Source organism: Oryctolagus cuniculus, chromosome 13, assembly GCF_964237555.1.
Source record: "Oryctolagus cuniculus chromosome 13, mOryCun1.1, whole genome shotgun sequence".
Lineage (NCBI taxonomy): Eukaryota > Metazoa > Chordata > Mammalia > Lagomorpha > Leporidae > Oryctolagus > Oryctolagus cuniculus.
Genome location: NC_091444.1, coordinates 18,792,836 through 18,805,898, shown reverse-complemented (window position 1 = coordinate 18,805,898; position 13,063 = coordinate 18,792,836). Strand labels below are relative to the sequence as shown.

The 13,063-nt window shown below is 62.5% G+C and overlaps 1 protein-coding gene across 4 annotated transcripts in view; it reads right to left on the bottom strand.

Annotated features, from left to right (window-relative positions):
• Nucleotides 1-11,370, bottom strand: part of PPFIA4 (PTPRF interacting protein alpha 4) — a gene marked incomplete at its 5' end in the record, with an annotated part of 30,443 nt that extends 19,073 nt beyond the window's left edge. For all 4 annotated transcript variants that reach the window (XM_070055107.1, XM_070055108.1, XM_070055109.1 and 1 more), the window contains 16 exon segments: nucleotides 55-188; nucleotides 373-408; nucleotides 769-1,009; nucleotides 2,092-2,300; nucleotides 3,640-3,748; nucleotides 5,867-5,958; nucleotides 6,472-6,534; nucleotides 6,664-6,795; nucleotides 7,035-7,118; nucleotides 8,769-8,903; nucleotides 9,188-9,334; nucleotides 9,546-9,737; nucleotides 10,281-10,370; nucleotides 10,583-10,657; nucleotides 10,931-11,095; nucleotides 11,269-11,370. In XM_070055107.1, the coding sequence (XP_069911208.1) occupies nucleotides 55-188; nucleotides 373-408; nucleotides 769-1,009; nucleotides 2,092-2,300; nucleotides 3,640-3,748; nucleotides 5,867-5,958; nucleotides 6,472-6,534; nucleotides 6,664-6,795; nucleotides 7,035-7,118; nucleotides 8,769-8,903; nucleotides 9,188-9,334; nucleotides 9,546-9,737; nucleotides 10,281-10,370; nucleotides 10,583-10,657; nucleotides 10,931-11,095; nucleotides 11,269-11,370 (2,006 nt within the window).
• Between the last annotated feature and the right edge of the window lie 1,693 nt (nucleotides 11,371-13,063).

Below are 13,063 nucleotides of genomic sequence, written 5' to 3'. Positions count from 1 at the left end.
AGAGGCGGGGGAGGGGTGGGCAGCCCAGGGGTGGGGCCGGCCCCCCCTGCCTACCTCTTGCCTTCTTCCTGGCTCAGGGCGGGGTGGCCCAGCCTCTCCAGCCGCAGCGTCCTGGGTGAGGAAGGAGGAGAAGTCTCACATTTTATGGTGGCTTTATCCTCTCGGTTCTCTTCCCGAGACACTGGCGACTGAACAGACAGTGGAGCCGTCAGGGCATAGAGGGGGCGACGGGGGGCCTGCCTACCCAGCCCAGAGACAAGTGGGGAGGCCTCGCGAGCTGACTCAGCGCCCAGGGCCCCCGCGGGGAGAAGCCCAAGGGCGGGGCCCGGGAGCGGTTCGCCTGTTAGTACCTGGGTCCTCGGCAGCACTCACCAGCAGCTTCCTCCTATGCTTTCTTAGGTCACTGGGCTGGAAGAGAGAGTGATGGGTGAGCTCGGACGCGCCCTCTGGGTGCCCGGGTGCCAACCCACGGGGAGCACAGTGGTCTGGGGACGGGAAGACAGGCCTGGAGAGACTGACGGCAGGAAAGGGCTGGCGGGGACCCAGGAGTCAGGGCACCTCTGAGACAGCACGGAGCGGGCCCTGGGGCAGTATCTTAAGATATCTGTGCCCATCCCAGGGAGAGGGTGAGCAGAGCACGCCAGCCCTGTTCTAGTCCACGCCGGGGTCAGCACACGGCACAGGACGGAGACTTCAAGGCCCAGCTGACGCAGAGGCAGCCCAGTGTCCCCAGAGACCCCCGCCGCAGAGCCCGGGGCGGGCTCTCACCAGGGTCATGACCCCCATTCGGTCCAGGTCCTGGGCAGCGCTGCGGGAGCTGAGCTTGGGTGTGGAGCGGCCGCTGAGCGGGGGGGACGCACTGGCCAGGGACAGGGCGGTCAGAGAGGTGGGGATGGAGCCCCTCTTGCGCAGCTGCGTCAGGTTCAGGGCCTCCATGCTGCCACTGGTCACGCGCGTCTCAATCTCCTCGGCCCGAAGCTCCGTGGACTCCTTCTCCTCCTGGATCATCCTACGAGGCAGGCGAGACTGGCCCTGACCACCAGCCCAGCCAACACGGCAGGGGGCAGTGCCCTGTGACCACACACAGAGGGTGTGCCCAGGGAGACCTTGCTGTGCCCAGAGTCCCCGGGGGGCAATCAAAACAAAGGCACACAAACCGCAGGAAACCAGAATTCCTGAGAAACCAGAATTCCTGCCGTGGCCTTAAGCCGCCCTGCAGGGCCTCAGTTTCCCTGCAGGGGTTTCCATCAGCGGATCCCAAATGCCAGGACTGGTAGCTGAAGCCGAGGCCCGAGGGGCTTGTTCTGTCCCACAGGAATGCTAGCAGGGGTGTGCACATGGTGTGAAGAGGCGTGGGGTACGCTGAGGGGGACCTGCCCATGTCCTGGGAGCTCGTCCGTGCTACTCCAGGGACATCCGATGTTGGTGTCTCTTTGTGCGTCGGTGTGCATGTATGTGAGCACATGTGTGCAGGCATGTGCATGTGTGTGCTTGTGTTCTTTAGAACTGGTTTGTGAAACCCAAGTCTGCAAATCAGTGAGCCAGGCAAGTCCCATAGCCAGAAAGCTCGGGTATGGTCTAGATTCACCCTTGCTACTTGTCAATAACATGCATGAACTCACTAAAAAGACAGGAGGAGGGGAGGCTGGCCAACTCCCCCAGCCATTGCCTCCTTAGGGACAGGAGGCAGGGAACCGTGTAACCAGTTGAGTTCTGGCTCTATCACTTACTGTGTGGCTTTGGGCAAGCCACTTAACCTCTCTGAGCTTCTGCTCCCTTGTCTGTAAAACAGAGGTGATGCTGCCTACCTCAGACACCAGGGTGGGACGGACAGTGGCATTTACACAGCGCCCCCTGAGCTCCCTCTGTGTGCGGGAGCTACACAGTGAGTGACAGGACCATCCCTCTCCCCAGCCCAGCCACCTCGCCAGCCTGGGGCCTGACCCCCTCAGGCCAGAACTGGGCCAGAGCCTTGCCAGAGGCCCCCAGAGGTCTGCAGAGTGTGGCAGGAGACGGAGTGGGCAGAGTTCTGCTCACCCAACACAAAAGACCCGTCCCGGGCACCTCCACGGCCCTCGGCCCTGCCCTAACCTGATCTCCTCGTTGATGGCATCCAGCTGCTCCTGCAGCATCATGGCCAAGGTCTGGGCATCTGAGTGGCCGCTGGGGGAGACGACGTCCACGGAGCCCACCAGACCCCCTGGCTCCTCCTCATCCACGTCGGAGATCTCAGGGTCACTGTCAAAGGCAGGGGTGGCCGTGGGGGCCAGCACCCCTGGAAGTGAAGGTGGCTCCCAGTCCTTAGCAAAGGCAGAGGGTAGCGGAGTCACAACCGGACACGTGGGTAGCAGGGCTGCCGGCGGCCCGGGCGCCTCCTGGGAGCTTTCGAGAAACGCGGAAACGCGGTGTCTCGGGTCCCGCCCCCAGACCCACTGATTCACAACCTGCCTCCCAGAAAGCCCTCTGGATGGGTTTGGTGCTTTTCTTTTCTTTTTTTGCAAGCTTACAACTACAAAATTCTGCTCTCACTTGTGGAGCTTTGCTAGCCGGAGGGCTAAGGACAGACCCCGGAAGCAGTCTGCCTTGGTCTGAGTCTCAGCTATGCAACCATGGGAAAGCTGCAGCTACTGTGCCTCAGTTTCCTCGTCTGTACAACGGGGAGAGGGTGAGCCCCTGCTGCTTAGGTCACCGCACGCATTCAGTGAGGAAGTGCGCGTGAGCCCAGGGCGCAGCATGGCACAAACCACTGCGCACAGGCTGTGCTGTTCGCACAGACTCATGGAGGGTGGCGAGATGCAGAGAGCAGGGGAAGTGCAGCACCGGCAGAGCCTTCTGGGAAGCCTTGAGAGGCGCTCTCCCACCCGTGCTCCGACCAGAGCCCTCGCTTCCCCCGGGGCCCTGTCCCAGCGGCTGTGCGCCTCAGGCTCAGTTCCTGGCAGCCGCTGGCTTCTGACAAGGGAGGAGAAAAAGAGGTGCCCTCAGACTGTGACTCCCCCATCAGACCCAGGGTTTCTGAAGAGCAGAGACAGATCTGCCCCCATCAGACAGGGAGTTCCCTCTCACTCAGTCCTCGCGGAGGACCCAGGCTCAGGACAGAACACGACCACTGATTACGGGGCCACGCAGGAATCAGACGTCCCCGAAAGACAGACGTCAGCCCTTCCCTGTCCCTTCTCCCCTCCCTCGGCGGACTCGGAGAGCAAGAACCCACAGCCGCTTCTCAGAACACCCCAGGTGCCATCCACAGGGCCAGGTCACGCGTCACCGCCCCCACAAACCACAGCTTTTGTTCCAGAAAGCTTGCCAATCCTTTCCCCCGCCCCGAGCACCAGAAACACATGCCTTGCACACCCAGGCACACGCACACACGCCTCACTGGGGCCTCAGGGACTGGCTGCACGCCCGCCAAACCCCTACCTCTCACCCACCAGGAGGCCGAGGTAGGGGCAGAGGGACACAGCTGTTGCAGCTGACAGTGGCCCCAGCCCAGGGCTGCAGCTGTCGTTGACATGGGGGTGGGCAGGGGAGGATTTGCACCACACGCCAGCCGTCTGTGTAACTGGAGCCAGGCACGCGGCCGAACTGACCCCAAACTCCCTGGGGAGACCCCCCCCCCATACTCTTCTCTTCCTCCCTCACCTTGGCCGGCTCTTCCCTCAGCGCCGAGTAGTGGCGATGCAGCCCCGGGGGCGCGTGGGTGGCTGTGGTCAGGGAGAAGCGCACGTCCGCTGCACTGCCCATGTGTGACCTTGAGAGGCGGCAGGGGAGAGAAAAGACAGCCCTGAGGATGGGCCCCAGCTCACACCCGCTGGGCCCCAAGAGGCCAGGGCTGCTGGGCTCAGAGCAGTCTCGGTGGGACACAGAGCTCTGGGGAGTGCTGGAAGGGAAGCCATCAGGCCCGTTTGCTGGTGCTCGGGGGCTCAGAAGCACCCAGGGGAGAGAGTTCCAAGGCCCAGCTTTCACCTTAGCATGTAAAAAGGGCCTTCCAGTGGCAACAGCGGGCTCACGGGGCAACTGGTGGCTTTTCCAAAGCTGAGCTCCCCAGCAAAGAGGTATGGAAGCAGAGGCTCCCTGGCCACGTGACCAGCACGGTGCGGGAGGACGTGGATACTGGGGAGGGCAGCAGGGAGGACGGCTTTCACTCTGGGGGTCTTTGCTTCTTGGTCTTTCCCCCGGCCACGGTGCTCAGACCTCCCCATAATCCAGGTGGAGTCCTGGGCTGCGTTTTCTATACCACCACCCCCAGGAAGCACTGGAGGTCCTGGACACCAGTCAAGGGCAAAGGTTAGGGGTCACCTTTGGTGCGCAGTGGGTTAAGCCACCGCCTGCGATGCCAGCCTCCCATATGAATGCCGACTTGTGTCCCAGCTGCTCCACTTCTGACCCAGCCCCCTGTGAACATGCCTGGGAAGGCAGCAGAAGATGGCCCAAGTCCTTGGGCCCCTGCACTCGCGTGGGAGACCTGGAAGAAGCTCCCGGCTCCTGGCTTCAGCCTGGTTCTGTCACGGCCATTGTGGCCATTAGGGGAGTGAACCAACGAATGGAAGACCTCTCTCTGTGTCTCTCCCTCTCTCTGTAACTGTGCCTTTCAAATAAACAAATAAATCTTTAAAAACAAAACAAAAAAGGCCAGGGAGACCCTTTGCCTGTCCCAAGGTCTACCCCAACCCTAAGATTTCAGGACCCTCGTAATTGGCCCTGGAGTACTAGAAGCAATGTTTCTTCCCCGTGCCTGGCCATCTGGGAGCCCCTGAGGGGCAGAGAACAGGAGAGCAGGTGAGCTTGGACCATCTACGAGGCAGCTGCAAGGGGAGGAAGCTCAACCCAGTTCCATGACGGGTCCAGTGAGGCTACAGCCGAAGCCAAGAATCCCCAACATTAAGGAAAGCAAAAGGCTTGGTGCACTCTGGGCCGTGTCTTACTTGCTGAGAGGGTGTCCCTCTGGTCAAGCCACAGGAAGCAACGGGTAGGAGGAATCCCAACTCCTATCATCTGTCTCCACGCCTGGCCCTATAGGTAATCCCTGGTTAACTTGACAATGGCCCTCAAGTGTCCACCACCCCGGGCCCCTGGGCTGCTAATACCCTTTCCCTAACTCGAGCACTGCCTCCCACACACATGGACGCCTGGACGCGTCTCCTGTAGCCCTCCTTCCTGGGAGCTGCTGCCACCACAGGAGACCAAAGGGCGCTGCAAGGGCTCTGCCTCGAGTCTGGTTTGGGGAGGAAACGGCCTGGAGCCACGCGCCCCGAGTGGCAGCAGCCACACAGGTCTGCATGAACTTCCCCAGCCACTGCAGGCAAACAGGAGGCAGGCTGGAGGTCTGAGCTCAATGCCGACTGTTTCACAAAACGGGGGGTTGGGGGGAGCCAGCGGGGCCCTCAAAGGTGGGCTTGATTCAGGCATTAGGTGGAAAGCTACACTCGGCATCAGGAAAAGGGTGCCACAGCAGGCGAGCAACGAAGCACCTCAACGTCCAACACCCCCACCTGCTACCCGAACCCCCGCTGCCTGCTACCTGAACTCGGCCAGCAATGGTAAAGATGGAGTCCCAAAAGAACTAGCGTGAGTGGCACTCTCCACGCGGCCTTGAGGACACGGGGCGCCTGGAACTCTGCAGACGCTTCCCCAGGGCACGCCTCCGCCCAGGAGGGCCAGTGTGCGAGTCTGGAGCAGGGGCATCAGCTGGCCTCGTGGCATCCCCCTCCTACTCTGCCACGTGGCCAAGCTGCCCAGGCCTCAGTGCCCCACCCCAGTTAGGGGAGGACCCTGAGGTCCTGGGCGGTCCTTTGCGGGAGGAAGTCTCCTTCCTGAGGCTTGCACCAGGACCCAGGCCCAGCACGCCCGGCCGCCCGCGCTCCAGTACCTGGAGTGGATGCCATCCACAAACGGCCCCCCTCGACCCTTCAGCTGGTCCACCTCTTGGCGCAGCTTCTCAATCTCTTCGGACAGGCGGCCCTGTGCCAGGCAGACCCCAGGGAGGGGAGAGTGGGAGTCAGCCAGGGACAGAAGACAGCAGAGTTGGGGAGACAAAGGGCTCCCAGGCCAAGCCCCCGGATGACGCCAAAGAGAAGCGGTGGGGTTGCAAAGTGAGCAGGGTGCTAGGCAGGGGGGCGGGGCCAGCAGAGTGTCTGTCTGCACAAGGGCTCTCCTGGAACAGGTCCGCTGTCCCCACAGCAGTACACAAACGCGTGGCCCAGCAGGCTGGGCAGCAGGAGGCTCGCGGGTGCCCACCCGCCCCCACCCCGCCCTGGCCGCAGGACCTTTGCTGACTCCTGCCATTAGCAGGGTTAGAGGCCCCTCCAGACCTTATGTATGGGGGTCGGCCCATGCTATGCCTGTGCCTGTGGCCGCAGCTGTGTACCTGCAGGGAGTGGTGTACCCAGGGCTATGGCCACGGTGCAGAGCAACCCGGGAAGGTGTGTACAGGGGCTCACAGTCACGCTAACAGTGCGTGTCCGGACTGGCTACCTTGTGGTGGTGCTGTTCCTCAATCTGCCGCTGGGAGCTCTCCAACTCCTGGATCAGCGAGTTCTGGGGGACAGCGGCTGTGAGCCAGGCTGACTCCACCCCTGGCAGGCTCCACCCACATCCTCATCTTTCCCCGCCTCCTCTGGCTGTCCCGCCCTAACCCCGCCCACTCAGGCCTGGGCTCCACAGTACCTTCTCTTCCAAGGCCGCCATGCGCTCCTTGAGGTGGAGCTGCAGGCGCTCGTTGGACTCGCTCAGGAGCCGGTCCACGGTGTCGGACAGCCGCTTGTTGTGGTCCTCATTCATCTTCTCCCGCTGGCGCACCTGCACGGCCAGCCCGCCTCGCACCAGCCAGCTGGGCCCCGCAGCCCACCCAGGGGCCCACCACGCCAGCTGCAGCTCTCGCTCTCCCACTTGCTCCTCCTCATTCTCCGTCATCATCCCCCACCCACCCCCGCCCGCCGGGAGCCCCCCTCCAGCTCCCCTGACCGCCCTCTGGGGCGAGGGTCCTAGCCAGGCCCTTCCTCCTTGCCCCTTGCACTGACCACCCTGGCAACCCTCACCCGGGCCAGCTCCTGGTTCTTCTCCTCCAGCTGGCCCTCCAGCTGCCGCAGGTGTTCCTCGATGTTGCCGTGCCGCTCTTCAGCCTAGAGACAGGGAGGGGTCAGCCCATAGCATCTCCCCCGCACCTGCTGCCAGGTGGCCTTGGGGATCGCAGCCTCAATGAAGCTCAGCCCTCCACCGAGCGTCCCAGAGCAAACTGCCCTCACCACTGCCTCCCTCCCCATGCACACAGACCCCTGGCAGCCCCTCCCACCACCACCGTCCTGCCACAACCAGCCTTAAAACACCCTGGAGCTAACGGCTCCAGGGCCGTAAATCCTCCCCAAGCTTCCAGAAACAACTCCACCTGGAAGCACGAGCTCCCGCCAGCTCCTCTCTGCTTCTCGGAATCGCTTCCGACCAGGAACTGAAGCCAGATGGCCTGGGTCCAGACCCTAACCCGCTCTCTGACCCTGTACACGTGACCGAACCTCATGTGCCCCAGCTTCCTCAACTGGGAAACGGGGAGACCGACACCTACGCCCGCTGGCCAGCTGCAAGGGCGACGCGAAGTAATCCATGGCTAGCACTTAGAGCTCCACAAGCCCCGGCAGTGCCACCCAGCCATGGTCATTACCTTTGTCATTAAACCAGCCCAGGTAGACAGGTCTCCCTTTGTGTCCCGTGTCTGCAGAGACGGAGAGCCCACTGTCTCTGCTGACGAGACACTCCAGACGATCACACATCTTAGTCAGCACACCCTTCCCTAGCACCCCCACCCGCCATGACGCCCTAGGACGCATGAGTCCCTGAGCCTGCCCCTTCCGGGCAGTCTCTGGGGACACTGCAGCCGACTGCTCAGCACCCCACACACAGCACCCTGCCGGAATTAAAACCCAGCCCTCCCTTCCCAGGGGCTGCAAAGCCCTTAGCGACCACCAAGTCCAACATCAGCATCCCTGAGGAAAGGACATTCAGTTTAGTTTAGTGAGGGGGTGACTTTTCCCCGGCCACAGAGCCACTCAGTGTCTCCTGGGGGGACAGCCAGGCCACGGGCCCCAGAGCACCTAGGCTACCACACGGGCACATGGGCCAGCCTCGGTCCTGCACAGCCCCCAGGGCCCGGTGCTTACTAACCACTGGAGTTAGGAGTTAGGAGTTAGGAGTCCTCTGCATGGCTCAGGGTAGCTATGGTGACCCTGCATCAGGACCCCGGAGGCCCCAACCTGCTGAAAACACTCCCAAGTTCTTCTGATGGACACGCCCGTGTCCAAGCGCACGGTGTACCCTACTCTCCGACAGCTTCCTGTGTTGACGGCCTGTGCGCTTTTCAGGAATTACTGAAACGTTAACCCTCGATCTACAGTGCTTCAAATTGGTTTTACAAATAAACGTGCTCGCCTGCAGCCCAGGGGACGTAGAGATGTGGCCCACACCTCCTCTCTGGTTCACCTTCCCAGAGAGTAAAGTCCTCATCTGCCCACGCCAGCCCCAAACAAAAGGAGGAAGGAGCCACACGGTGAGAAGACAACATGAGGACTTCCGCCGGCATCGCCCCTCCTTAGGGGCCGGTCACACCCCCGTGGAGGGACAGGGGTAGGAGTACTCTTCCCACTGCCAGACAGGCAGTCACGCAGTGCGGGTGTCTGGCTCCCGGCCCAGTGCGCCTCCCTCTCCCTCCCCCACTGCCCGTGTGGCTCCAGCAGCGTCCAGGACGCGGGGACAGGGCAGGGCCCAGCCTCGGGCCCACTTGCCTTGGTGAGGGCTGCAACCCTCTGGGCCAGCTCAGCCTCCACTTCTGGCAGCGTCTCCGCCTTGCGCATTGTCTGCTGCAGCCTCTGCTCGGCCACCTCCAGCAGCTCCTGCAGGTGCCGGGCCTTCTCCTCACACTGGGGGGGGGGGGGGGGGGGGACAGGGACGGGGAGGGGTGGAGACGTGACTCAGAATGGAGCACAACGCCCCCCGGCCTCAGCAGAGAGCAGGTGACGGGTCAGAAGCAGCAAGGGACCATCTGGGTCCTCGGCTGTCCAAGATGCCTGACTTCCCCTGCCCCGAGTTGACCTGCAGGACCCCAGGGGCTCCTGGGCCCCCAAGCGACATTTGGCTTTAGCAGGATCACGGGGACCTCGAGGGTCAGGCAGGATGCCCACCGCACCCCAGGGGGAGGCCTTACCTGGCGGTGCAGGGACTCCTTGTTGGCCAGCTCGTTTTCCAGTTTGTCGTTGAGGTCGTGGATGGACGTGGCCTCCCGCTGAGCAGCCAGGTAGCGCTTCTCCAGCGTGGTGATTCGCTCCTCCATGTCCTCTTTCTGGGCCAGAGCCTGGGGGCAGCACAGGGGACAAGAAGGGAGGTCACCAGCCCCTCCCCTACCTCCCCCTCTATGCATCTGCCCCCAACACCGGCCGGCATGATACCCCCCTCATCCCTCCTCCCCACGCCGGACCCGCCAGGCATTGGGTCTTAGCTGCCCCGGCCCTGCCCCGCCCTCCGCCCACACCGTCCTGAGCGCCAATGCCTGCGCCCATGCGCACCTCCCGCAGGTCCCGCTGGTGCTTGCCGCTCAGCTCCTCCGACTTGATGAGGTCCCGGCGGGCTGTGCCCAGGTCCTCCTCAAGTTCAGCCACGGTTGCGGTCAGGGTGACCAGTCGCTCCCGGGCCTGGCTCAGCTCAAAGTTCTGCTTCTCCAGGAGCTCCTGCAGCTCCTCCACCCGGCCCACGCCATCCTCGGGGGACAGTGAGCCATCAGTCTCCAGGGAGCCAGGGTCACTCACTCCCCTGCCCCACCCCGGAGCAGATCAGAGCTCTGCCCCCCCAGACATCACAGCACACCTCCAAGTTCACCTTCCTTCCCCTGGGGGCCCAGGAACTCCCCCTCCACACACACCGCAATGAGCAAACACCCTCGCTCTCCCCTGAATCCTGCAGATCAGCACTTTCTGGCCTTGCCTGCTGTCTCAGTTACCTCTCGTAACCCAGAAAGGGGCCTGGGGGCTGGGGGTGGGGGGACAAAGAAGGAATCCTGCCTGCTGCTGACCCCTGAGCTAGGGGCCCCGCAGAGCAGAGGCGGACAAGCACATGGCATGCCCAGCGGTACGCTGGGCACCAAAACAAAACTCTCTTTGCAGGTGAAATGGGAGGGAGAAAGAAGAAGTGGGAATAGTGGAGAAAGCCTCAAGTTGAATTCAAGCAGTTGCTCTACTGAACTGAGGCAGGGCAGGGCCTCCACTCCGTATTCCTGGGGGGTACGGGCAGCTCCCGGCACCCACCTTCCACAGGCGCTTCGGCTCCATGTCTGCCATCCCCTCCTCTTCTGCAGCTCCATCCCGGACCCCTGCCCCCTGCTGCAGGGCGGACACCTGTAGGGCACATGAGTCCTGGAGGCGAGACCCTCCCACACGTTCCAGACTCTTCTGCGGCCCCACCTCCCAGAAAGAGGTGCCGGTCTAGCCTGGGCTTACGGCCCTCAGCCACAGCAGGGAGAAGCCCAGGGAGGCGCAGAGCCCAGAACTGAAGCAGTCTGGGCGTCCAAGAGCTGCAGGGCGCTGACCAAGGGGCCCAGGCAGTTTACCTGCTGGTGGGCTCCTGCCAGCTGCTCCTCCAAGGTCGTCACTCGCTCCAGGGCTGCCCGGAGCCGCTCCCGCACCTGCCCAAGGGAAGGCGAGATAGAAGAAGGGAGGGGACCCCTCTGCACGCAGGGTGGAGGGGTGGGGCCTGGTCTGCTGCTGTCAGCCAGGGAGGAAAGTGAGAGGCCTCCCAAAGACAAATTTCCATAGGGAACCCAACAGAGGACCTTGAACTTGGGTCACCGGTGGGACGGAGTGGGCTCTGAAGCCAGAGGTTCCCCAAACGCTACAAGCAGACACCTGAGGGAGGGAGGGGAGGCCGGGCGGGCAGGGGAATGTCGTGGAGACAGTACCTTCTCATCCAGGGCCTTGTGGTGCTCAAACAGCGACTTGAGGGCCTTCAGCACCTCCACCTCGCTGGACACGCCCGAAGGCGACTGCGCCTGGCGCTTCACCACGGTCACCCGCAGGGACCGCTCATGCCGGGACACCAGGCATTCCAGATGTTCCAGAAGCAGCTGGCGGGGAGCAAGCGAGGGCCAGAGGAGAGTTGGGAGCCCATGCCCTGGGGGCTGCACACGGGGCCTACCTGCTCACCGAGTGCGCATGAGGACACGCTGGAAAAGAGCGTGCGCGCGCGTGCACACACACACACACACACACACACACACTCCAGGCCACGCCCACTCACCCTGGTGTTGTTCCGCTCTGCTTTCAGCTCCGAGATCTCTTCCTCCCGCTCCAGAAGCTGCTCCCGACACATGCTCAGCTCCCGGGTTAAGGTGGCAAATTCCTGAAAACCCCAAGGTCCCTCAGGGCTTGGGGATGCAGCCTCTGGGCACTGTCCAGCCCACCTGCTGTGGAGGGCTCCTCTCCCTCATCCCTCACCTCCACCCCTCCCCGGCACAAAGCTCCACCCCCACTGCAGGGCCGCAGAGCTGTGGCCAGCAGGTGCTTCCCCAGGGAAGTCCGAGTGCAGACCAAGCATGCATCAGGACACGAGGGAGCCGAGGTAGACACAAGAGTGAGAGTCCCTTCCCCTACACACACTGGCCCTTCCCTTTCTCCTGCAACTCAGCGACACTCGGCTTTAGAAAGTGATGGAGGGGCCTGTGGTAGCAGGGAAAGCCGCCACCTGTGTCGCCGGCACCCCAAACGGGCACCAGTTCAAGTCCCGGCTGCTCCACTTCTGATCCAGCTCCCTGCTAATGTGTCTGGGACAAGAGCAGAAGATGGCCCAAGTGCTTGGGCCCCTGCTGGAGACCCGAATGGAGCTCCAGGCTCCTGGCTTCAGCCTGGCCCTGGGCCCACTGTTGTGGCCATTTGGGGAGTGAACCAGCACATGGAAGAGCTTGCAAACAAATACAAATAAATCTTTAGAAAAGAGAGAGACAGAGGGTAGATCTGCCCCCTGGTTTGGGGAACAAGGTCCAGACAGGAGCGGATGGGTATCAGAGCAAGAAGAGAAGGGAGTTTTGAGTATGGTGTCGGAGTCGGCACCCAAGAAGTTTCTCCCACCTGTCCCCCAAGTTCCGCAGGCTGCGGGCGGCCGACAAAGCAGGCGGAGTGGAGGCCCCTGCCTGATGCCCCAGCTCCGCCCGAGCTTCAGCCCTGGTTCCTGGAGGCCCTGCTCACTCGGGCCAGGGCTACCCCTGATGCCAAAACCCTTGCCCTGACCTAATACCCACGCATCTCGTCTCTCCTCGGCGGGGGGGGGGGGGTGCCCACTGCCCCCCACCTGCCCCAGGAGGAGCAGAGGGGTAAGAGGCTGGCCCCACCATCCCAGGCCCATCCTAACCTGTTCCCCACAAATTCTCCCATTCTAGAACAGCTTCCAGGTGAGGGGCCCACCCTCCGTGGCTGCCCAAGGCCTGCGAGCAACTGGGCAGAGGCTATGGCCCACCCGACACTGCAGCCGCCCTCACACACCGAGGACTCACAACCAAGGGAACAATTCCCAAAGCAACCTCTGCTCGCTGCCAGCAAAGGAGACTGGGAGGGGCCGGCATTGTGGCACGCTAGGTTAATCCTCCACCTGCGGCACCGGCAACCCATATGCACGCCAGTTCTAGTCCTGGTTGCTCATCTTCCAGTCCAGCTCTCTGCTATGGCCTGGGAAAGCAGTGGAAGATGGCCCAAGTGCTTGGGCCCCTGCACCCATTTGGGAGACCAAGAAGAAGCTCCTGGCTCCTGGCTTCGGATCAGTGCAGCTCCGGCTGCTGCAGCCATTTGGAGAGTGACCCAGCGGATGGAAGACCTCTCTCTCTGTCTCTGTCTCTCTCTCTCTCTTTCTCTCACTGTCTGTAACTCTACCTGTCAAATAAATAAATAAAATTAAAAAAAAAAAAAAAAAGGAGACTGGGAGACAAGAGAGGGAAGGGATGAGGGACCAGAGATGCCACAGCGTGAGAAACACGCGACCTCTGACCCCATTCCTGCGTGGCTCAAGGCCATGGCATGGGGCTCGATGCTGCGTCCCTCCTCAG